At 42.5% G+C, this 23,054-nt stretch overlaps 1 protein-coding gene and 1 pseudogene across 3 annotated transcripts; both read right to left on the bottom strand.

The window, feature by feature from the left end:
• Positions 1–165: 165 nt before the first annotated feature.
• LOC140878243 (beta-glucosidase 6-like) lies at positions 166–15,973 on the bottom strand (annotated as a pseudogene).
• Positions 15,974–17,551: 1,578 nt separating this feature from the next.
• LOC140879962 (nuclear pore complex protein NUP96-like) lies at positions 17,552–22,759 on the bottom strand. Of its 3 annotated transcripts, none has more exons than XM_073283960.1 (6): positions 22,657–22,759; positions 19,780–22,410; positions 19,316–19,439; positions 18,680–18,828; positions 18,404–18,501; positions 17,552–17,904 (listed from the first exon to the last, which is right to left on the bottom strand). In XM_073283960.1, exons 2-6 carry the CDS (start codon positions 22,354–22,356, stop codon positions 17,709–17,711), a joined length of 3,144 nt encoding a protein of 1,047 aa, XP_073140061.1. In that variant the 5' UTR covers positions 22,357–22,410; positions 22,657–22,759; the 3' UTR covers positions 17,552–17,708. The 3 variants fall into 3 exon arrangements, with proteins under 3 accessions (XP_073140061.1, XP_073140059.1, XP_073140060.1); XM_073283958.1 differs by having other exon boundaries at positions 17,552–17,943; XM_073283959.1 differs by having other exon boundaries at positions 17,552–17,943; positions 19,780–22,426.
• Positions 22,760–23,054: the final 295 nt, after the last annotated feature.

The following is a 23,054-nucleotide window of genomic DNA, read 5'->3' on the forward strand; positions in this document are numbered from 1 at the left end:
GTAACAACAGAAAATCACCGAACTAGTTGAAATACTTTTAATTATCGGGAATAAGCTCATGATTATACAAAATGAAATGTCCCACGTACACCTTATTTATTTGCATTTTGTACTGTAAAGCCAAGCTAATATGTTTCGTTTCCTTGATATCTATACTGATAATTTCTAGGAAGCCAACAAATTCTTGAACCACTTGACAGAATCCTTGGCATATCTTTTGAGCTAGCTTGTGGTGGTAATCCACGTAGTACAAACCAAACCTTGAACTAAATCCATTCCCAGTTATCCAACAACGACCACACGAAATAACCTCTCACGTTGCAACCATCTTCCCTGTATACATTAATTGCATAATATCAAATATATATGGATGTATGTTCCAAAAAAAAAAATGTACATATATATATAAATAATCTCCTAATTTAATTACCTGATAGCTGCCAACAAGTTTGTTAAATAGTCGTTATGATACTTTATTCGCTTCTCATCTTTGAGCGCATCTTTAATAGACACGAATGGGCTGTTTCCGTCATCCATTCCTGCGTAAAAACATAAAGAAAAAAACATTTCATCTAGCTATGAATCTTGCTTTGGTAAATATATGAAAAGAAAACGATATATATAATTTGTTTCTCAGCTATTAATTATTACCGTTCTCAGTAATGATAACAAGAGGGTTCCCATATTTTTATCTGATGTAATTCATCAAACTTCTGATCCCGTGTGGCACATTAATGTACAACCATACAGAATTCGCCTGGTTTCAAACTAAAACGTTTAGGTTGCGCTTGGATTAAAGTATTTCAAATTCATGAATTTCGATTATAATGTTAGTGTTAACAATGAAACATATAGAAATCTCAAATTCATAACTTAATTATTTACACATTACTTAAATATATTAAAAAAGATTCTAAATCACCACTTTTTGAGGGAACCTTATATATACGATTTGTATTTTAATTTACCTGGTATTTGTCCTTAATTATAAATTTGTACCACAGTAGCGTGTGAAAGAAGCACGTTGTGGCCGACTTCGTAAGGCTCGGTTGCTGAGTTTCCAGCCCTGCAAAATGATCGCAGAAGGATGGAGCAACGGCTGGGAGCCTGAAGCCCCACGTCGTAGCCTTGTACAGCAAATGTGTGAGGTTCATTGAACGTGATCCAGTACTTTACCCTGTCGCCGAATTCTTTAAAGCATGTTTCGGCATAGATTGTAAAGTCTTTTCTGGTGAAAAGGATCATGACAAGGTGAGTGATGCGAATATCATAAAATGAATATCCAGGCGTGGATTCTTTCTTGAGTTGTTGTTTTTGTTTTTTCTTTACTTCTCTTTTTTTTTTTCTCATATTAAAATATTTCATCCATAAAGTTCCACGATCAACTTAGCAGTCCTTGTTTACACTTTTGACTCACATTTACATAAAGATATTATATACTTACTTAAATGATTGTCATTTTGAAGGGGACAGGGCTGAGGTTGTTACAATCGGTAGTTAAGTAACCGAAACTGATACATCTCTAAAATTCAATTAATAGGCCAACAAACGTACTCTGGAACCCCATTTTGTTTTCAAGGGGGCTTTAATTTAATTTTTCTTCCGGACACAGGCGGCTGGCTAGCACCGTTTGCCTTTCTTGCAGCTGAGTGTGCCGGCTCCGCCGGTCATGGAGCTCACCAGGGACGATGGTCTCGCACTCAAGCTAGACGCCTTGGCGTAATTAGACGAGGCGCCGGCACCAGATTGAATGAAGAATGCACCATTTAGCATAAGGTCTCCTTCTGATCTCCAATTCCAGTGCTTCCATCTGCTTTCGGGTGCATCCTCGTGCTTTGTCACCTTTTTATTTTCCTCCCTGTTGAGTATCGGGACGTTGAATTACCCGGGTGTTTTGCATACCGGGTAGATCACCTAGATTCATATGGCTTGTGAATTACCACGGGCCTTTGCATACCTGGGCCCCTGAAATGACCCCGGGCTCACCGTCCGGGCCTATCAGGATAACCCTACACCTCCGGCAAGTAATCGGGCTAGAACCTGTTTCGCTGTCCCGAGAGGCATAGCACTATAAGATAATCCTGATCCACCGATGATGAGCTGCTTGTTCCATACATGGCCCATGTTGTTACTACAGGCTTTTAAGTACCAGGGTAGTGGAACGCCTGGGTTTATGGTGCCAGGATAGTGGATCGCCTGGGCTTATGGTGCCAGGGTAGTGGATCGTCTGGGCTTATGGTGCCAGGGTAGTGGATCACCTGGGCTTTAAGGTGTCATGGGCTTTAAGTACCAGGGTAGTGGAACGCCTGGGTTTATGGTGCCAGGGTAGTGGATCGCCTGGGCTTATGGTGCCAGGGTAGTGGATCACCTGGGCTTTAAGGTGCCATGGGTTTGCCATGGGCTTTAAGTACCAGGGTAGTGGAATGCCTGGGTTTATGGTGCCAAGGTAGTGGATCGCCTGGGCTTATGGTGCCAGGGTAGTGGATCACCTGGGCTTTAAGGTGCCATGGGCTTTAAGTACCAGGGTAGTGGAACGCCTGGGTTTATGGTGCCAGGGTAGTGGATCGCCTGGGCTTATGGTGCCAGGGTAGTGGATCGCCTGGGCTTATGGTGCCAGGATAGTGGATCACCTGGGCTTTAAGGTGCCATGGGTTTGCCATGGGCTTTAAGTACATTTAAACAAAACACACATTTATTCACATAACAGCATGAAATACATATTACAACAAGTTTGCTTGTTTAAGAGTAATACAACTTGAGATGCAACGTGTTCCAAGGCCGCTTCAGGGTCTTACCTTGACTGTCTTCCAAGTACCAAGCCCCTCTCCCCACCTTCTGAGTAATCTTGTAAGGACCTTCCCACTTTGCTTCTAACTTCTTCACATCCCCTGCAGGGTTAACCTTTTTTAATACGAGATCTCCTATCTGGAATTCTCGAGGCTTGACTCCCCTGTTGAAAGCTTTCATCACCCTTCCCCTATAAGCCTCTATAGTGACCCTTACCCGGATCACCTACTAAACAGAACTTAGGCATGCAATTAACTTAATTAAACAGATATCAGAATAAAACTGCGGAAACCATAAACAATATACAATCCCAAGTAAAGGAATCTGTAATTTATCCAAATAATATACAACTAAATCGAATAGACTAGAAAGGAGAGGAAAACTCGGAATTGGCAAATGAAAGTGAAGCCTCGGCCTTCTATTTATAGACAACGATCGGAACTTCCGATCCTTGATCGGAATGTTCGAACCTCGATCGGAACGTCTGATCCTGCCATCGGAGCTTCCGAAGATCCTGATCTGCCATGTGTCAAAATATCACTTGTTGACTTCGGATAGGGGTGATCGGAGATTTCGATCCTGATCGGAGCTTCTGATCTAGCCAATCGTCATGGATGACGTAATACAATCGGTGATTCCGATCGCTCATCGGAGCTTCCGATCCTGTTCGGAGCTTCCGATCCGTCCGATACCCAATTTATTTAATTAGCATTAATCCTTTAATTACTCAATTAGGGTACGGGCTACTACATTCTCCCCCACTTAAGATATTTCGTCCTCGAAATCAGATCTTAAGTACCGAATGAAATACAGAAATCAGAAACATTCTTTATCCAAATCCAACGTTTACAGAGTTTGCAACTGAATACAACTAAAGAATAAAATCAAAACAACTCAGGATGGTCTTCACGCATCCTGTCCTCAAGCTCCCAAGTAGCTTCCTCAGTGCCTCGGCGCTGCCACTGAACTAAAACCAAAGGAATGACTTTGTTCCGTAAAACCTTATCCTTATAATCCAGGATACGAAGAGGTTTCTCAACATAAGTCAAATCCTTGTCTACCTGAACCTCAGACCGCTGCAGAATATGAGATTCATCCGCCACATACCGTCGTAACAGAGATACGTGGAACACGTCGTGAATACTGGATAGATGCGGTGGCAAATCTAGTCGATAAGCCAAATCGCCAATGCTCTCCAAGATCTCAAACGGACCGATAAACTTGGGAGACAACTTGCCCTTAAGGCCAAATCTGAGAATCTTGCGGAAAGGTGACACTCTCAGAAACACTTTCTCCCCGACCTCGAACTGCAAGGGCCTACGCTTGATATTAGCATAACTGGCCTGACGATCCTGTGCAGTCTTAATCCGTTTCTTGATTTGATCAACAATGTTTATCGCCTGCTGCATAAACTCCGGTCCCTCAGCCTGTCTCTCCCCCACTTCTTCCCAGAAGAGTGGAGTACGACAACGTCGTCCGTACAACGCCTCAAAATATGCCATCCCAATACTAGTATGATAGCTATTATTGTACGCGAACTCGATCAACGGCAAATGATCCTGCCAGGCTGAACCAAAATCCATGACGCACGCTCTAAGCATATCCTCCAAAGTACGGATAGTGCGCTCTGACTAACCATCAGTCTCCGGATGATAGGAAGTACTCAAACTGAGAGTAGTACCCATCGCACGCTGAACACTCCCCCAGAATCTAGAAGTAAACCTGGGGTCCCGATCGCTGACAATGCTCACAGGCACTCCATGAAGTCGAACGATCTCCTGAATGTACAACCGAGCCATACGATCCACATTGTACTCCCGGCTATAGGCAATGAAATGCGCTGACTTGGTGAGTCGGTCCACCACAACCCAGATAGCATCACAGTTCCTCGGGGATACCGGAAAATGGGTCACAAAGTCCATTGTGATAAACTCCCATTTCCATTCAGGAATAGGCAGACTGTGAAGCAATCCTCCAGGTCGTCGGTGCTCTGCCTTAACCTGTTGACACACCAAACATCTCGAAACAAACTGATAAACACTGCGTTTCATACCCTTCCACCAGAAACGAGTACGTAGATCCTTGTACATCTTGTTGCTCCCAGGATGAATACTCAACTTAGTGCGATGCGCCTGAGACAAAATCTCCTCTCGCAACTCTTCATCCAGCGGAATCACAAGTCTACCAGACAAACACAGAAAGTCATCTGACTGATAATGAAATCCAGACGAGCTACCCTCGTTAGCTAGCCGAGCTAAACGTTGGGTCTTCGAATCAGACATCTGAGCATCTCGAATCCGCGAATACAAAGCTGGCTCAGATAATATCGCAAACATCTGGATACTCTGCATACCTTTCTTATGCTTGAAGGTATAACCTGAAGTACAACAGTAGCTGATCGCACTAGACATCGAACAAGTCTGAAGTGCGGATAGTCGGACCTTGCGACTCAAAGCATCAGCGGTGAGATTAGCAGCTCTCGGATGGTACTTAATCTCGCAATCATAGTCCTCAAGCAAGTCCATCCAACGTCTCTGCCTCATGTTCAACTCCGCCTGAGTGAACAAATACTTGAGACTCTTATGGTCGGTGAAGATCTCAAATTTCTCGCCATACAGATAATGACGCCAGATCTTCAAAGCGAACACAATGGCTGCTAACTCCAAATCGTGGACTGGATAGTTGTCCTCGTGAAGCTTCAGCTGTCTAGAAGCGTATGCGACCACATGCCCATTCTGAGTCAGAACACAACCTAACCCCTGAAGAGAAGCATCAGTGTATACCACATACCCTCCAGATCCTGACGGTAATGCCAACACCGGCGCAGAAGTCAACCGCCATCGAAGCTCACAGAAATTCTCCTCACACTCGGAGGACCACTCGAAATCCACACCCTTGCGGGTAAGCTGCATCAACGATCGAGCTAACTGAGAGAAGTTCATAATGAAGCGACGATAATACCCTGCTAGACCCAGAAAACTACGGATCTCAGCAACTGTCGTCGGACGCGACCAATTAAGTACCGCTTCAATCTTGCTTGGATCAACAGAAATCCCCTCCCTGGATATGATATGGCCAAGAAAGACCACTCTATCCATCCAGAACTCACACTTACTCAGCTTAGCGTACAACTGCTCATCTCGAAGAGTCTGCAGTACCAACCGCAAGTGAGAAACATGTTCTTCCGTATTACGCGAATACACCAAGATGTCGTCGATGAAGACCACGACAAACTTGTCCAAATATTCCTTGTAGACACGGTTCATCAGATCCATGAATATAGCCGGCGCGTTAGTCAAACCAAATGGCATCACTAGGAACTCGTAATGCCCATAGCGAGTACGAAATGCAGTCTTGGCTACGTCCTGATCACGAACTCTCAACTGATGATACCCAGATCTCAAGTCAATCTTGGAGTAAACTGACGTGCCCTGCAGCTGATCAAACAAGTCATCAATACGAGGCAACGGATACTTGTTCTTCACAGTAACTCGATTCAGCTGCCGATAGTCAATGCACAACCGCATCGACCCATCCTTCTTCTTCACGAAGAGAACAGGAGCTCCCCAAGGAGATACACTAGGACGAATGTACCCCTTGCCCAAAAGATCCTGTAGCTGATTCTTCAAATCACGCATCTCTGACGGAGCCAGACGATACGGTGCTCTAGAAATAGGCGAAGTACCCGGCATCAACTCTATGTCAAACTCGACTTCCCTGGCAGGAGGAAAACCCGGAATCTCGTCAGGAAATACATCTAGAAATTCATCCACAACAGGAATACTCTATATCCCAACGCTCTTAGCGGACAAATCAACTGCATAGATAAGGTAGTCTTTCCTGCCAGACTCTAGAGCTCGACAGGCTCTCAAAGCTGATACCAAAGGCATCGGAGGTCGCGCTCCCTCACCATAGAAAAACCAACTCTCACTCCCCTCCGGATGAAAGCGTACTAATCTCTGATAGCAGTCCATTGAAGCTCGATAGGTAGTCAACATATCTATTCCCAGAATGCAATCAAAGTCGTCCATCGCCAGGACCATGAGATTCGCTAACAGAATGTTCCCTTCGAACTCTAAAGGGCAACCCATCACTAGACGCTTAGCCAAAGCAGATTGGCCCGTCGGAGTAGAAATAGACATCACTACGTCTAGTGCAATTCATGGTAACTTATGTCTCTCAATAAAACGTGCAGAAATGAAGGAATGAGATGCACCAGTGTCAATAAGTACAAGAGCAGGTATACCATAAAGCAGAAATATACCTGCGATGACTTTCTCATTCTCTTCCACTGCCTGATCATGTCTCAGGGCAAACACCTGGCCAGAAGCTCGTGGCCTCAAATGAGAACTCCCAGCAGACTGTCCCTGCAACCTCTGCTGTACGGTGGCCTGAGAACCAGATCCTGAACCAGATCCAGAACTGCCTCCCCCAGATAGTGGACAATCTCTCCGGATATGACCAGTCTCTCCACAACGGAAACAAGCTCCAGAAGCTCTACGACACTTGTCGGATGGATGGTTCTTCCCACAGTGATCACACTTGTCCTTCTTACCGAAACGGACAACACCTCCAGAACCAGAGGAAGAAGAAGATCCAGACTTCTTGAAAGATTGGGCACGGGGACCCAAAGAACTAGCAGGCCTCAACTGAGGGAAAGACCTGTTCCGCCGAATGCTGTCCTCCGCCTGGTGACAACGGCTCACCAAACCCTCGTAGGACATGTCGTCGCCAACCGCCACACGGTCATGGATCTCAGGGTTAAGGCCCTAAAGGAACAGATTATACTTCATCTCTGAGCTATCAGCAATCTCGGGGCAATAGGATAGCAGATCAAATAACCTCTGCTGATACTCATCGATAGACATGGCTCCCTGTCGCAGACTCAGTAGCTCGCCTGCCTTTGACTGACGGAGTGCCGGAGGAAAATACCGCTTTTGGAAAGCTGTGCGGAACTCGGTCGAGGTGGCCACTCCTCTCGCCGCAACAAAAGGTGCAGAAGTAAACCTCCACCACCTGCGCGCACGCCCATCCAAAAGATAGCCAAGGGTCTCCACCTTCTGCTCCTCGGTGCATTGGAAAGTCTGAAAAGTCGTCTCCATGCGGTCTAACCAGTTCTCCGCATCCTCTGGAGACTCGCCTCCAACTAAGGGCTTAGGACCCATAGCTAAGAATTGACGCACAGTGAAACGCTCTTCGTCATGATGACGATGACGCCGTTCTCGACGAGGCTCCCGATCGGCATCACCCCAACGCCCACCAACACTACCATGAGAACTCCGGTCGTCACGATTTGCCATCTACAAAAATACCTCATGATGAGACTAAATCCCAAGAATTCTTTTGCATGCTCTGATACCATAAATGTAGTGACCCTTACCCGGATCACCTACTAAACAGAACTTAGGCATGCAATTAACTTAATTAAACAGATATCAGAATAAAACTGCGGAAACCATAAAAAATATACAATCCCAAGTAAAAGAATCTGTAATTTATCCAAATAATATACAACCAAATCGAATAGACTAGAAAGGAGAGGGAAACTCGGAATTGGCAAATGAAAGTGAAGCCTCGGCCTTCTATTTATAGACAACGATCGGAACTTCCGATCCTTGATCGGAACGTCCGAACCTCGATCGGAACGTCCGATCCTGCCATCGGAGCTTCCGAAGATCCTGATCTGCCACGTGTCAAAATATCACTTGTTGACTTCTGATAGGGGTGATCGGAGCTTCCGATCTAGCCAATCGTCATGGATGACGTAATACAATCGGTGATTCCGATCGCTCATCGGAGCTTCCGATCCTGTTCGGAGCTTCCGATCGTGCCTTCGGAGCTTCCGATCCGTCCGATATCCAATTTATTTAATTAGCATTAATCCTTTAATTACTCAATTAGGGTACGGGCTACTACAGCCTCCATCCTTACAGCCGCCCTTTCCCGCTTCTCCTCTATCAAGTCCAACTCCTGTGCTCGGCTACTGGTTCCTTCCCCTTGATAAGCTTGTATTCGGGGAGAAGATTGCCCAATCTCTACTGGTAACACTGCTTCGGACCCATACACCAAGCCGAAAGGTGTTTCTCCTGTAGCTGTTTTTGGCGTAGTACGATAAGCCCACAACACCCCTGCAATTTCCTCCACCCAATTTTTACCCATGCCGTAGAGTCTGGCCTGCAAAGACCGTACTATCATTCGATTAGTTACCTCCGTCTGTCCATTACTCTGAGGATAAGCCACCGAGGTAAAGGCCTGCTGTATCTTCATCTCAGCACACCAATCCTTCATCTTCCGTCCCTGAAACTGCCTTTCATTATCAGAAACTAATTTCCGAGGAACACCAAACCGGCAAACAATATTTTTCCATATGAAGTTTAACACAACTTCTTCTGTAATTCTTGCAAGGGGCTCCGCCTCTACCCACTTAGAGAAGTAATCTACCGCAACTAGAAGGAACTTATTCTGTTTGGACCCTAGAGGAAAAGGTCCCACAATATCCAAGCCCCACTGGTCAAATGGGCAGGATGCCCATACTGCCTGCAACTCCGATGCCGGCTTATGAGAAAAATTTCCAAATCTTTGACATCCTTCGCAAACATTGACTACTTGACGGGCATCCTGCTGTAGAGTAGGCCACCAATACCCGGCTAATAGAGTATGCCGGGCTAGGCTCCACATTCCTCCGTGATCCCCACAACATCCTTCATGTATTTCTTGGAGCACATACTTCACCTCCTTCTCCTCCAGGCATCTTAGCAGTGGGCCCTGAAAGGATCTCCGATACAGACTCCCATTTAAAAGGGTAAAACGGGGTATCTGCCTTCTGACCTTTTGGGCTACTGCTCCATCTGAGGGAAGAGTCCCTGTCTGTAAATAGTTAATGAGAGGGGTCATCCAAGATTCCCCTTTCCCTTCTGCTCTTCCTCCTCTACTGCCAACACCGACCCCACTTGTTGTATCACTTCCCGGCTGTTACCACTACTCCAAGAAGTAGCCATTTTGGCCAACGCATCTGCCTCAGTATTATGTTCCCGTGGAATCTACTCTATGTTCCAACTGGAGAAATCACTTCCCTGCTTCTTGACCAGTTCCATGTACTCTCGCAACCTTTCTTCCTTAACACTGAACATTCCCTGTAATTGCTGCACTACCAGCTGGGAATCGGAGTAAATAATTACATGCTCCGCTCCCGCTTCTCGAGCCAACTTTAAACCCGTCGCGACTGCCTCGTACTCTGCCTCATTATTGGACTTGAAAGTGTGCAACCTCATGGCTATCCGGGTTTTCTCCTGCGTAGGAGAGATCAGAACCACACCCACCCCACTCCCTTCCGAGCTGCTAGCCCCGTCCACAAACACCCTCCATACTTCTTCCTGGCCGAAAGTAAGAATCTCTGTCAAGAAATCGGAAAGAGCCTGCGCCTTGATAGCAACCCGGGGTTGATATTCGATGTCATACTCCCCTAGCTCCACCACCCATTTGACCAGTCTACCCGAAGTATCTGGATGAGTCATCACCCGGCCCAGCAAACTATTAGTTAAGACCGTGATTGGGTGAGACAGGAAGTACGGTCTAAGCTTCCGGGCTGTAAGGATGAGCGCAAGAGCCATCTTTTCTATATCACCATACCTAGTTTCTGGTCCATTCAAGGCATGACTTACATAATAGACAGGTTTCTGGTCCCTGGCTTCCTCTCTTATCAGCACGGAACTCACAGCATGCTTGGTTGTAGAGAGATATACCCACAACCTTTCTCCAGGCTTTGGTTTGACCAGAACCGGCAGATTAGCCAGATGCTCCTTCAACTCCTGAAAAGCTTTCTCGCATTCTTGAGTCCATCCAAATTTTTGGGCCTTCCTCAACACCTGGAAGAAGGGATAACTCCTATGAGCCGAGCGGGCGATGAATCGGGACAGGGCGGTGATTCTCCCTGTCAACCGCTGCACTTCCCTGGTAGAGGTTGGTGAGGGCATTTCTTTCAATATTTTCACCTTTTCGGGATTTACCTCTATCCCTCTTTCCGTTACCACAAAACCCAAAAACTTCCCACTCTTGACTCCGAAAACACACTTGGCCGGGTTAAGCTTTACCTCGTACTTCCGAAGAGTGTTGAAGGTTTCTTCTAAGTTGGGAATGAAATCCCTCCCAGTTCGGGACTTTACCAGGATGTCATCTACATATACCTCCACATTTCGGCCGAGCTGGCCTTGAAAGACCTTGTCCATCATCCTTTGATAAGTAGCCCCTGCATTTTTTAACCCGAACGGCATAACCACATAACAAAAAGTCCCTCCGTAAGTGATAAAACTAACCTTGTCTTGATCCTCCTGTTCCAGGGGGATTTGGTGGTATCCCTGGTATGCGTCCATAAAGCTGAGCAACTCAAAGCCTGATGTGGAGTCCACCAGCTGATCAACCCGAGGGAGGGGGTAACAATCTTTAGGGCAAGCTTCATTCAGGTTTCGGAAATCAATGCACATCCTCCACTTCCCGGTGGCTTTGGGTACCAGTACCACATTAGACAGCCAAGTAGGAAACTATACCTCCCGGATATGTCCTGCCTCCTTTAACTCCCGAACCTGGTCAGCGATGACTTTGTCCTTCTCCGCCCCAAAATGCCGCTTCTTTTGTTTGATAACCCGAGCTCCCGGGAGGATATTTAGCTTGTGTTCGGCCACTTGAGATGGGATTCCAGTTAGCTCCTGTGAAGACCAGGCGAATACATCTGTATTCTTGGCCAGGCACGCTTTCACCTGATCCATAAGGCCGACCTCCAAATCCCTAGCTACCTTGACAATTTTTCCCGGTTGTTCTGGGAATAACTGCACTACCTCATGTTCCTCCTTAACTTCTACTACTGTGCACACTTCCTTTTTGCAAGGATCACCTCTTCCTTGCTCACCCCGGGCTTTCTTGTTGTCCACTCGTACAGTATCAGCATAACACCTTCGAGAAGAGGGTTGGTCTCTTTTTACTTCTCCTATCTGGTTTCCCACCGGGAATTTAATCTTTTGATGATATGTAGAGGCCACAACCATGAAGGCGTTCAAAGCTGGTCTCCCTAAGATGACATTATAGAAAGATGGAGCTTCTACTATTGAAAAGAGAGTCATGATAGTTCTTCTCAATTCACCGGCTCCCAGGGTAATGGGCAACCATACCTCTCCCCGAGGCTGTATTGTGTGCCCTGCGAACCCGTAGAGAGAGGTTTTCACCAAATTGACCTCACATCCCAGCAGGTCTATTTGTTCAAAAGCTTCTTGGAAAATGACATTTACCGAGATTTCGGAATCAAGAAAAACCCGCCTTATGTCATAGTTGGCCACCCTGGCTTGGATGAGCAAAGCATCATTATGAGGGGTGATCACGTCCTTTAAATCCTCTGGCCCGAAGGAAATGACCGGGCAAGAGGTTACTTTCCGGGCCTCCAACCCCAATACTTCTCTCTTACTCCAAGATTTCCGGGCCCTATTCGAATCCCCATCAGTGGATCCCCCTGATATCATGTTGATGACTCCTCGGGAGGGTCCGTCTCGTGCCCTATCATCCAGCCGCTGAGGTGGAACCTCCCGGGCTTTTTCTGAGACAGCCTCATTAGGCCTGTGTGTCGCAAATCCTGGTGCCCGATAAGGCCCTCGCTGTCTTTTATCCATCCGCCTTTCCTCTCCTGACATCGGCCTTTTTGCCTCCGGGGCGCGTCTTCTGCACTCGCTGGTATCATGAGTATTGACCTCGTGGATGGAGCAATATTTTTCCGCTCCTTTCTGGGAGGTCTGCCGAACTTCCTCCTCGCACACATGGACCCCTCGATCTCTAGTTACTTTTGGCGGGGCATGAGCCATCAACCTCCCCAGATAATCATTTTTCCCTCCTCCCGAGTTATTCCTATTTCCTCTTTCTCTGTTTCCCTCTCGCTTATCTTTATCCCTCTTTTGCTTCTGGGCTTCTTCCATATTAATGTACTTTTCAGCCCGGGCTAAGAGGTCCTCAAAGTTTCGAAGAGTTTTCTTTACCAGCGACCGGAAGAATTCTCCCTCCCTGAGACCTTGAGTAAAGGCTGTGATCCGGGTTTCAGGTGCGCACGCTGGAATCTCTAAAGTTATTTTGTTGAACTTCTTGATATATGCCCTTAGAGATTCCTCTCCAACCTGCTTCACCTCAAAAAGACTGAGGGTAGTCTTTCGGTACCGTTTACTGCTGTTGAAATGCTGCAAAAAGATTTCTCGAAACTTCTTAAAGACATCAATGCTTCCGTCCTCCAAGTTTTCAAACCACCTTTGGGCAGAATCTTCTAATGTGGTTAAGAAAACTTTACATTTGATTTGATCATTATAACAATGTAACATGGCTACATTTTCGAACCGGGCCATGTGCTCTTCTGGATCACCACTACCATCGTATCCTTTGATCTTCGCTGATTTGAATTGTACTGGCAAGGGCTCTTTAATAATCTCCGGCGAGAAAGGGCATCCCAAGCTTTTGACTCGCGAAGATTCCCGCGAGTCAGTGTTTTCTAACTTTAAAATTTTCTGCTTCAGCAGTTCCAATTCTCCCACCATGGTGACATGGGCAGACTCAGCGTGTGATTCTGCCTCCTGTTCCGCCTGTATGCCCTCTCGTCCTCCTCTTCTCTTCTCCTTTTCTTTTCCTTCTTCCCGCACCTTATCTACTGTTTTCTCCCGCTCCTTCTCTGGTTCCTCCTGGTTTTTCTCCTGCTCCTTCTCCTCCTGTTTCTCCGGATCACCTTCCCTCTTCTCCTGTTGTAGAGCTAAGATCCTTTGTAACGCTGCCTCTACCATGGCGTTCACTTGCTCCTGCAGATTTGCCATTGCTCGCTGGGAGCTTTCCGGATCCTCAATAATCGTCATATCTACGTCTTAAATCTCAATTTTCCACAGACGGCGCCAATGATGCGAACATCATAAAATGAATATCCAGGCGTGGGTTCTTTCTTGAGTTGTTGTTTTTGTTTTTTCTTTACTTCTCTTTTTTTTTTCTCATATTGAAATATTTCATCCATAAAGTTCCACGATCAACTCAGCAGTCCTTGTTTACACTTTTGACTCACATTTACATAAAGATATTATATACTTTCTTAAATGATTGTCATTTTGAAGGGGACAGGGCTGAGGTTGTTACAATCGGTAGTTAAGTAATCGAAACTGATACATCTCTAAAATTCAATTAATAGGCCAACAAACGTACTCTGGAACCCCATTTTGTTTTCAAGGGGGCTTTAATTTAATTTTTCTTCCGGACACAGGCGGCTGGCTAGCACCGTTTGCCTTTCTTGCAGTTGAGTGTGCCGGCTCCGTCGGTCATGGAGCTCACCAGGGACGATGGTCTCGCACTCAAGCTAGACGCCTTGGCGTAATTAGACGAGGCGCCGGCACCAGATTGAATGAAGAATGCACCATTTAGCATAAGGTCTCCTTCTGATCTCCAATTCCAGTGCTTCCATCTGCTTTCGGGTGCATCCTCGTGCTTTGTCACCTCTTTATTTTCCTCCCTGTTGAGTATCGGGACGTTGAATTACCCGGGTGTTTTGCATACCGGGTAGATCACCTAGATTCATATGGCTTGTAAATTACCACGGGCCTTTGCATACCTAGGCCCCTGAAATGACCCCGGGCTCACCGTCCGGGCTATCAGGATAACAGTGAGGTTCCAATATTTTCCCCAATTCATTTGATTTTCATCGTTGGGGGAAGAAGAAATTAATTACATTAAAGAATCATTTACATGCTTTGTGGGCTCAGCCATCCTGTGTATCTGTCTTCTAGACTTTGAGGAAGATCCCAATGGTAAAGTGTCGCATAAGGTTCGATTCCTGCAGAAAAAACATATTATATATTTGAGTAAGATTAGACATAGAGTACCATGTTGTAGGATTAGGTGTTGATGAGATTATTGTAATGATCGACTCCGGCTTCATTTAGTTTCCCAGTTCCATCTTATAAGAACACATTGAATAAAAAGTAATAATTAAGTTAATTACATGGTCAATATATTATGAATCATGTCTTCAAATTTTATTTTATTTTTATTTCCGAAAGAAGAATCCATGCATTAAAAATAATCGAAATATATTAAACATGCAGTGAAAACATTTTGATATCGTACATTTTTTTAAAAATCGTATAAAAAAAAACTTTTCATTCCAATACATGGAATTAATCTTACTAGGGTAAATCCTAGACCAAGCAATCGAAAATCTGTAAGCATCCATTCCCATATCTTTCATAAGCTGTATATCTTCCTTTTTCAAATAAAATTATAACCAAATCACAAAATGTAATTCTTTCATTAATCCTAGTTAGTAAATTAATTTCAAATTAAATGTTATGTCAAATTTGTTGATCTAATTATAAATTTAAAAAAAAATCCCATGCATACACGGTAGAGGTGATACTGATCATTAGCTACATCAGCATGGCTGGAATCAAGAACTCTTCCTGCCACCCAAAATTTATAATAATTTGCTTAATTGTACTCAGTATATATGAAATAATTAATATTAAGTACTAAATTCTTCTGTTTGTTGTTGTTGTTACCAAAAGTGTGAGCAAATGTATCCCAGATTGTTTGACCCCTTCCATCTTCTTTGACAGCTCCTTCATACTGAAATTCAAGCCATGTATAATTATTAATTGTTGGCCCTAAATTTATAATTCTTTTGGCCCAAGAAAATATCATACCCAGGGCCGCAAAAAAAATGTGCTAGCTAGGAAGTTGAAAAATTGACCAAGTTATGGGCTCGTAACTGAGCCATTACATCACGTACAAGAATATCGTGCATGTGCAAAAACCGACATCATCTCATTTTGATATGGTACATTTTTTTAAAAATCGTATAAAAAAAACTTTTCATTCCAAGACATGGAATTAATCTTACTTAGCATATGTCGCTCAACATAAATATTAATGATATATATATCAATGTTTACTTTAAGGTACGTAATCCTTTCAGCAATAGAAATTGTCATGCAAGTATATATATATTTATTTTGGAAAATCTGCAATGGAATTATATTATTACCTGGTAAGCGGAAGAAGCTGTCCCGAAAACAAAACCCTTTGGAAAGCTTCCTCTACTAATGTTGTTTACACTGCATGTTTGAATCCCAAGTGCCACAGTAAATGCAAATATCAAAATCAGTATCCTTTCTGTTGCAATCTTCCTCATATTGATCATGAAATTGTTAATTTGTCTGAAATACCAAATTATATGACTCGAAGGTGCATGGCTGAGAGAGAGAGAGAGAGAGAGAGAGAGAGAGAGAGAGATCAGTGCCTTTTGTGGTGGTGATGGAGGAGTGGCACATAAGATGTGGGGGGTGCTTATATACAAGCAGTACACCCCACGACCGATCGAAGATTAATTTCTTGGGATTCATACAAAGCTATATATATTTTTATTTTGTTTAAATTATTTTTTCTTGCAAGCTTAGTTTTTATATATAGTTTGGGTCCAAAGACAATGTTTTAGCTTAATTATAGTTTGAGGTGGCAGTATTCAAATATATTTTTTTCAAATGGAAAGCTTTTTATTTAATTTTGTTTTCTAAAAAATAAAATGTTCAAGTTTTGGGCATAATGTTGAAATCTATGAGCTAGCTAGTAGTGTTAATTCGAGAGTCAGTACTTGATGATACTCCATGATTAACAATTTTTGCCAACCTTTTGCTTTCGTGATTCTAAGCTTAAAGATTATCAATCCTTCATTTGTGAATTTCACGTAGTAAGACAAGTATCAGATCAAAGTTTTATAAATACCCAGAGTTCAAGCTTATTGCTTATATCAGATCAATTGATTGAGAACACTCTGTGATAATCAGACCAGCTTATCGAAACATATCTCACTTAGAATTCAAATTGTAACGCAATCAGATGGTGATTGGAATTGAGAAATTGATACTAGGAGAGGGTTGATCGGATCGGATTTGTACAAGTTGTGTAAATCAAACTCTTCCAATGAAAATCCTTTTAAAAACAGAAGAAGGGGAGGCGTAGAAGCTCTAGCTTCGAACTTTCATAAAAATCTTGTGTTCCTTATCTTTACTTACTGCATTTACATATTCGATCTACCTTAAGCTTTACATTTCAATTTTGCAAGGAAGATATATTTCACCGGATCATTTAGTTCTTTCTATAATTTTCGATAATGCATTACAAACAATCGTTGATTAAATATGTATTTAGCACTCAAAAAAATATGTATTTAGAAATTTATATTGTTTGTATCCTCAAGATTCTGCATTTCATGAGAGACTATGATTTGTAATATCGCCAAGATATGTTTGTAAATATTTTTTTATGAATGAATTTTAATTTACCGATAAAAAAAATTACAATTCAATAGATAATTATCATTTGTAACCTCGAAGTAAAAAAACGCAATTATGATCGGGATTTCTGAAGTACGTATATTTTCTGATTCCACGGCCCACGCAAGCTGTCAATTGCGTCAAAGCACCGAGGGAAGACATGAGCCAAAATGAGTTATAGCGATGGAAATTCAAACTCTTGTGAATTCTGGAGCTTTAATTTATTTCCATTCAATATGCGAGAAGACATGCTCTTCGAGATGCTCATCTTTTAGCCCATTCTGTTTTTGAGTCATCGTCGATTTTAAAATGGTCCGATGGAAATATTCCTAATTGGATTTGGAGAGCAGCTGCTCAAGAATCAAGATATTCTGGCTAGATATATTGATTTGATTTGGTTTCGGGGGGAAAAAAAAAAGGGGGACAAACCCAGTATCTGTAAAAGAAATTCCCGCCCACTAATTGACACCTCTGATATACCAATTAAGCTTATGCAGTTATGCTTGCTTACAACACCATATGCCAGTCTCAATCAACGGCATTCCCCTACCCACAAAGTATTGTTCATATAATATGAAGGGGGGAGGAAAAGGATTACTGTGCCATCTCAGAAAGACATGATGTGAAAAGTGAAACGGCGTCTTGCAAGTGGTATGAGCGTACATTTTCAGGTATGGGTGCAGTAAAAACCGTGTTGAAGCAGCTTAACTGAACCTCGCCTGCTGAACCTTCGCCACTATCGGAAAGAAGAAAGCTGCAGACTTCTTCTGCCATCTTCGAGTACACGACTCTGAGGTGTAAAGATAATCGATTAGCTGTTTGTATGTTGCTGAAACAGAGGCACACAAATAGATGGCTTTCACAACAAAAGAATATAAATAATACTTTTGGAAAAAATAATTAAAAAATGCAGCATAGTCGGAGATGGCACAAAATTATGTTGCTTATCCACAGGGGCAAAGATAAAAATAAATAAAAAAAGACTTGTTATAAAGCAAAAGATCCAGCCGTAAAGATCTGAAGTAAGCCACTTGGTGAGATGCTAAAGGCCAACTGCAGGAGTTGCCATTCAAAGCGGCAATTTTGCGAATATATATATATATACACAGCCGGACGATTGAAATATTCACATGCCCCAGTCATCTAAATTTCTGTTGGCAACCCCAAAAATTTATGAACTGGTGTAGTGGTGTATAATAGGGTAACAACAATGGAATTTAAGGAAAGGATATTTTGACATATTGAAATGCTTCTATAGCATCAACAACCACAAAGTTCAAACATAATACCTTGCATCAAGTGATAATTTGCTTCCCGAAACAGCCAAACATTTGTACAAGCGTTCTATAAAATCTGTGCATTCATCATTCTTGTTCTCAAGAGTGCCCTGTCAAATTAAGACTGGATAATCAAGAAAAGAATGCAAGTGTGGGCAAAAATATTATCATAGGGATATCAGAAAGCTTAATTGGTGCCAGTAAACATAATATCAGCCTCATATCCAACATGATCTCAATACTGAGAATTACTAATTCTTCAACTACAAAAAGAAAAGCAGATTGTACCAGTTCAGTAATGGTATTGCTGTCTTCTTGCAATGAACTTCTCAAGACATAAAATGAAATAAAAATTCCGGCTCCAAGGTCCCAATCTTCAATTTCCGACTTGTGGTCCTCCATCGTAGTTGCAAGCCTCCATATCTCTGAATGTTTTGCTGCATGACAATGAAATTAACAAAATCGCTTTATTTAATCTGCCATAGATACAACATCGGGAACGAACTATTTGAGTAATATCTCTTGTGGAAGTTAAACACCAGACCAAATAGAACATACATCCAAAAAAATTTAGTTTCTGAAGAAAAGCAATATATTTCTACCACTTCCCATTTAACCAAATTAATGACACCTGTAAAATGCAGTCAGATTGCAGGAGTATTCAATCCCATATCCCTCTTCTAATTGCATAGATCAACCAGAAAATATTGTCGTGCAGATAAATGGAAAAGAACACTGTAGGAAAGCACGCATTCAGCTCAGATTACCGAAAGCTATCAGAACCTAGGCACCCTTTTAAATATAGAACTGTGTGAAGTACCTCATGTGGCACAAAACCATTCAAAAGAACCAACTGATCAATGACAGACAACAAATTCGATTCAGTGGAGAATATCATAAAGAAAAGACCAACTAAATTTCTACCTGACAAAAACAGAGAATGAACTACTGAAGTCAAAAAAATTGAGTGAGCTTTCTGCCAGTGTGAAGATTCAATAAAGTGATGCAAGGCCTTCGTTAGGTCACCATTGTAGCTAAAATATATGGCCTGCGTTGAAAAAAGAAAGAAGAAAAAAGATGAGTAACCCGTGAGAAAAAAATTCCATCGTTGCCACCATCAGTGGAAGTGAATAAGAAGCACTCCTAAGCTAAAGCAATTATTTATATTTGATATGGAAAAAGTTATTTTACTGAGGCCTCCATTAATTGATTTGACTCATTCAATATTCATAGAAAAACATGAGCATGCGATGCAATCTCAGTAGTACTACCAGTAACAAATAAGAACCAGATTTTAGTAAAACTGGTCATGATGAGCTTCAAGAAAGGCAAAGCAAAATTATTAATCCACGAAAATATTCAAACTGGTTCAAGAAACACAAACTCACCAAAGCTTCATGCAACCAAGAAGAAGGAACACCTAGGTTTTCAATGAACCTACATTGTGAGTCTTGCGTACTCCAAACTTCACAGTACTGGAAGAGAATTTCCCTTATGACAGTAGTTTGCAGGTAAGGATAATCTTCACGATGTGTCATATGAAGCACCACATATATGGCCCAGTGGCATTGCCCTACACAGAGTAACTGAGAAACAAATCCCATGTCAAGAACATGGAGATCATTCAAACTAAAAGTTCCGATTGCTTCTAAAACTGCACGGTGATGCCAAATCATGTGATAATCAAGTGGATCATTTGTTGAGGCAAAGGCACTGAACATGGTCTTTAGAGCACCAAAATCATCTTCTTGTCTAGCATGAAGAAGCATAAGATAATATGCAAGGTCAAAATGTTCACCTATTTCCCAATTGCCAGCTTCTTCTATTGGTCCTTCATCAACATAAATTGGAACTGGGTATGGAGCATTTCCATCATTAAGAAGCTTCTGGTAAGTATTAAAAACAACAGGCAATGAAATATCAGGAGGAAACTGATACCACATTAACAGTCCTAGGAACCTTCTCCAGTCAATTTTTACACCGTGCAGAGCTCCGTGAATGTTTCCAGCAAGTAATTCAAGAAGCCTCACCCTATTCTCTTCAAAAAAATTAAAATCCATTCCGTTTTTTCTCCAAATATCAAGCTGATGAGCAACATCTGAACGAGTTGCAGGGGACCCACCAGCCTGGCTCAACAGACAGGATAGTCTTACATCCCCTCTAGAAGCGGCAAGTTCCACGGCAGCATCCAGCTGACGACCAGTAAGAAGCAAGAATATGTGCTCTAAATCACTGGACTCGTCTAGCGAACTAATATCCTCTTGTACACGGTGGCAAACGCTTTCTTGAAGCCAATAACTGAACTCTGCTCGCCTCATAACTGGCAGTGCTTCCGGGTCAACTTCAGGATATTTTTGCCTCCCATCTGGTACCATATCTTCTTCATCATCGGCTTCGAGAGACTTAAATTCTGCACTCATTTTCCTCGATGAAAAGAGAACTTTTACTAATTCCCAAACCATTACTTGGTGCATGAATAGAACACGAGAAAGAGGTGGTACACTTGACACCTCTAATTGCTTCTCAATTATCTCGATGTAACTTCGACAAACCTCTGGAAGTGTCACTCGGTTACAGACAAGCTTTTGAAGCTTCAAATCAAAGGTCCCCAGATCAACTCTTTTTATTTCATGATTCAATTCCTTGTGAAGATTGAGGGGGGAGTCAAAGCATAGGTCAATGAGTTCCTTCTTCACTTTATTGCTCTCATCTCTAATCACGTTGTCAATTGCAACCTTTTGAAGATTAATCACAGAGGATAATACACATTGAGCAGTAGCACTGCCAACAGGCATACCAGAATGAACAAGAACTCCATTGGGTCCCCATCCTACCCGAAAAGACCTACCCATAAACAATGCTGCATCGACTACATTATGAGAATGACCTCCGGCTAATGGTGTTTTGAGAAGTTTAAGATCCTGCTTAAAACCTTCAGATGTAGACGCCTTTAGATGCAAACCTTTGTTCTGTTGAGCCATCAACATGGACCCCTGGCATTTAGAACTAAAACTTCCAGGGTTATACTCTATTAGAGCTAATGGAGTCTTGCGAACCAAATGGGGGCTCATCTTACGCTCCGTCTTTGAAGAAGAATGATGTAATGGATTCATTGATGGTTCTTTCATTAATGGTGGACTATCACGTGAATGCATGCCGCTAAAACCATCTTCATCAACTTCCTCAGCAGGAAACAATAACATTCTCATTTCTTTCATCCTGATGGGGTCAAGCCCGAGATGAGCAGGAAGAGAATGTGACAGCAGAGTTGGATCCTCTAAGCCAGTCACCTCATCAGCATCTGAATCCTCGATGTCATTCAATTCAGTTGGAACTCTAGCTTCCGGAGACACGTCATTCATTACAATATCCTCTTCATCTTCACTCAGACCAAATCTGCTAAAATGTTGTACCAAGAATTTCCATTCACCATTAAGTGGGTCAAATGAGAGAAATTGTGCCCCTTGACTCGCTGTCTTGTGTTTCAATATTCCCACAATTTTTCTTAGGCGGCCCTTGGTAAAATAATCCAAAGGTTTTAGTCGCAGGACTAATGTTACTTCAGCTTTCTTGTTGAGGCCCTGACCAACCACAGGTTTGGAACTTTCATCTTCATAGACAATAACTTCGCAACTATTGAATTTGATGATGCTGTCTAAATCCAAACATCTGATATCAGTCTCCCCAACAAATTTGACCCATCCATAACCAACCCTTCCAACAGTAAAATCTAGGACTCTGCCCGAGTAACCTGGATTTGTAAACTCCTCAATAGCTAACTCACTTAAGCAGGGTTTTGTATAATAATCTGAGCGCCTTAGTGTTGGGAAGGAAGTTTCAACTTTCCGAGAAACCTGACATGACAGAAAAGCATCCACTTCATCTACAGAAATCCTTCTTCTCTTGTGCAGAGACTGAGGAGCATGAACTGACTCAAGCATTCTTAAATCAACTTCCATACTCATCTCGAAAGATTCGTGATAAAGGAGCAGGCATCAAGCAAAATATGTAGAGTAACCCTGATAAAAGAACAGGCTGCTCGAATTAGAATGAGCAACGCATAATGTAAATTTGAATCACAAGCATAAAATCAAAATTCTTGAATGAACTACAACTATAAAAGATAAACCTACGACAGCTTTAATGCACAAAAACCCAAAATTCCAAATTTACATCTCACAAAAACCCAAAAATAAAAATATACAAACTGACTCAATCAAATATTCAGTCAATTAACTATAAAAGATGAAAGAATTGCAAAATACCTTCGAAATTTCTCTTCATTGTGTTCCGATGGACAAGAGGGGATAAGGGAAGCCAAAAGAGGAGGCGAGCGGGCAGCAGGAGCGACGGCCGACGGGTTCAAGGTAAATAAATGAAATAAATACTAAGTCAGTTTTTGATTAAAAATAAATAAAAAATACTAAGTCAGTTTTTTTAAAAAAAATAAAATAAAAAACGATTTTCGGTTCAATTTGATTAACCACAATAAAAAACCAAACCGAAAATCGAAATTCCAGAAAATCCGAAAACCAACAAATCTTCGGTTTAAACCAAATTTTCTGTTTCATCTCAATTTGGACCGTTAATCAAACCGTGAACATCCCAACTCACGGCGTTGATTTAATAGTAAGGCACTCCTAAACGCAATCATTTTCCTTCC

This window comes from Henckelia pumila, chromosome 2, assembly GCF_033568475.1.
Source record: "Henckelia pumila isolate YLH828 chromosome 2, ASM3356847v2, whole genome shotgun sequence".
Classification (NCBI taxonomy): Eukaryota; Viridiplantae; Streptophyta; class Magnoliopsida; order Lamiales; family Gesneriaceae; genus Henckelia; species Henckelia pumila.

Bases quoted from the DNA above. Each gene is read 5' to 3' on its own strand.
- LOC140879962 (XM_073283958.1), bottom strand. From the start codon at position 22,356: ATGAGTATGGAAGTTGATTTAAGAATGCTTGAGTCAGTTCATGCTCCT. The intron at 18,829-19,315 runs GTAGAAATTTAG...ATTGTCATGCAG, and splicing joins TCATTCTCTGTTTTTGTCAG to CAAAACATTCAGAGATATGG. The intron at 17,944-18,403 runs GTATTATGTTTG...CCTCTGTTTCAG, and splicing joins AAATTATCACTTGATGCAAG to CAACATACAAACAGCTAATC.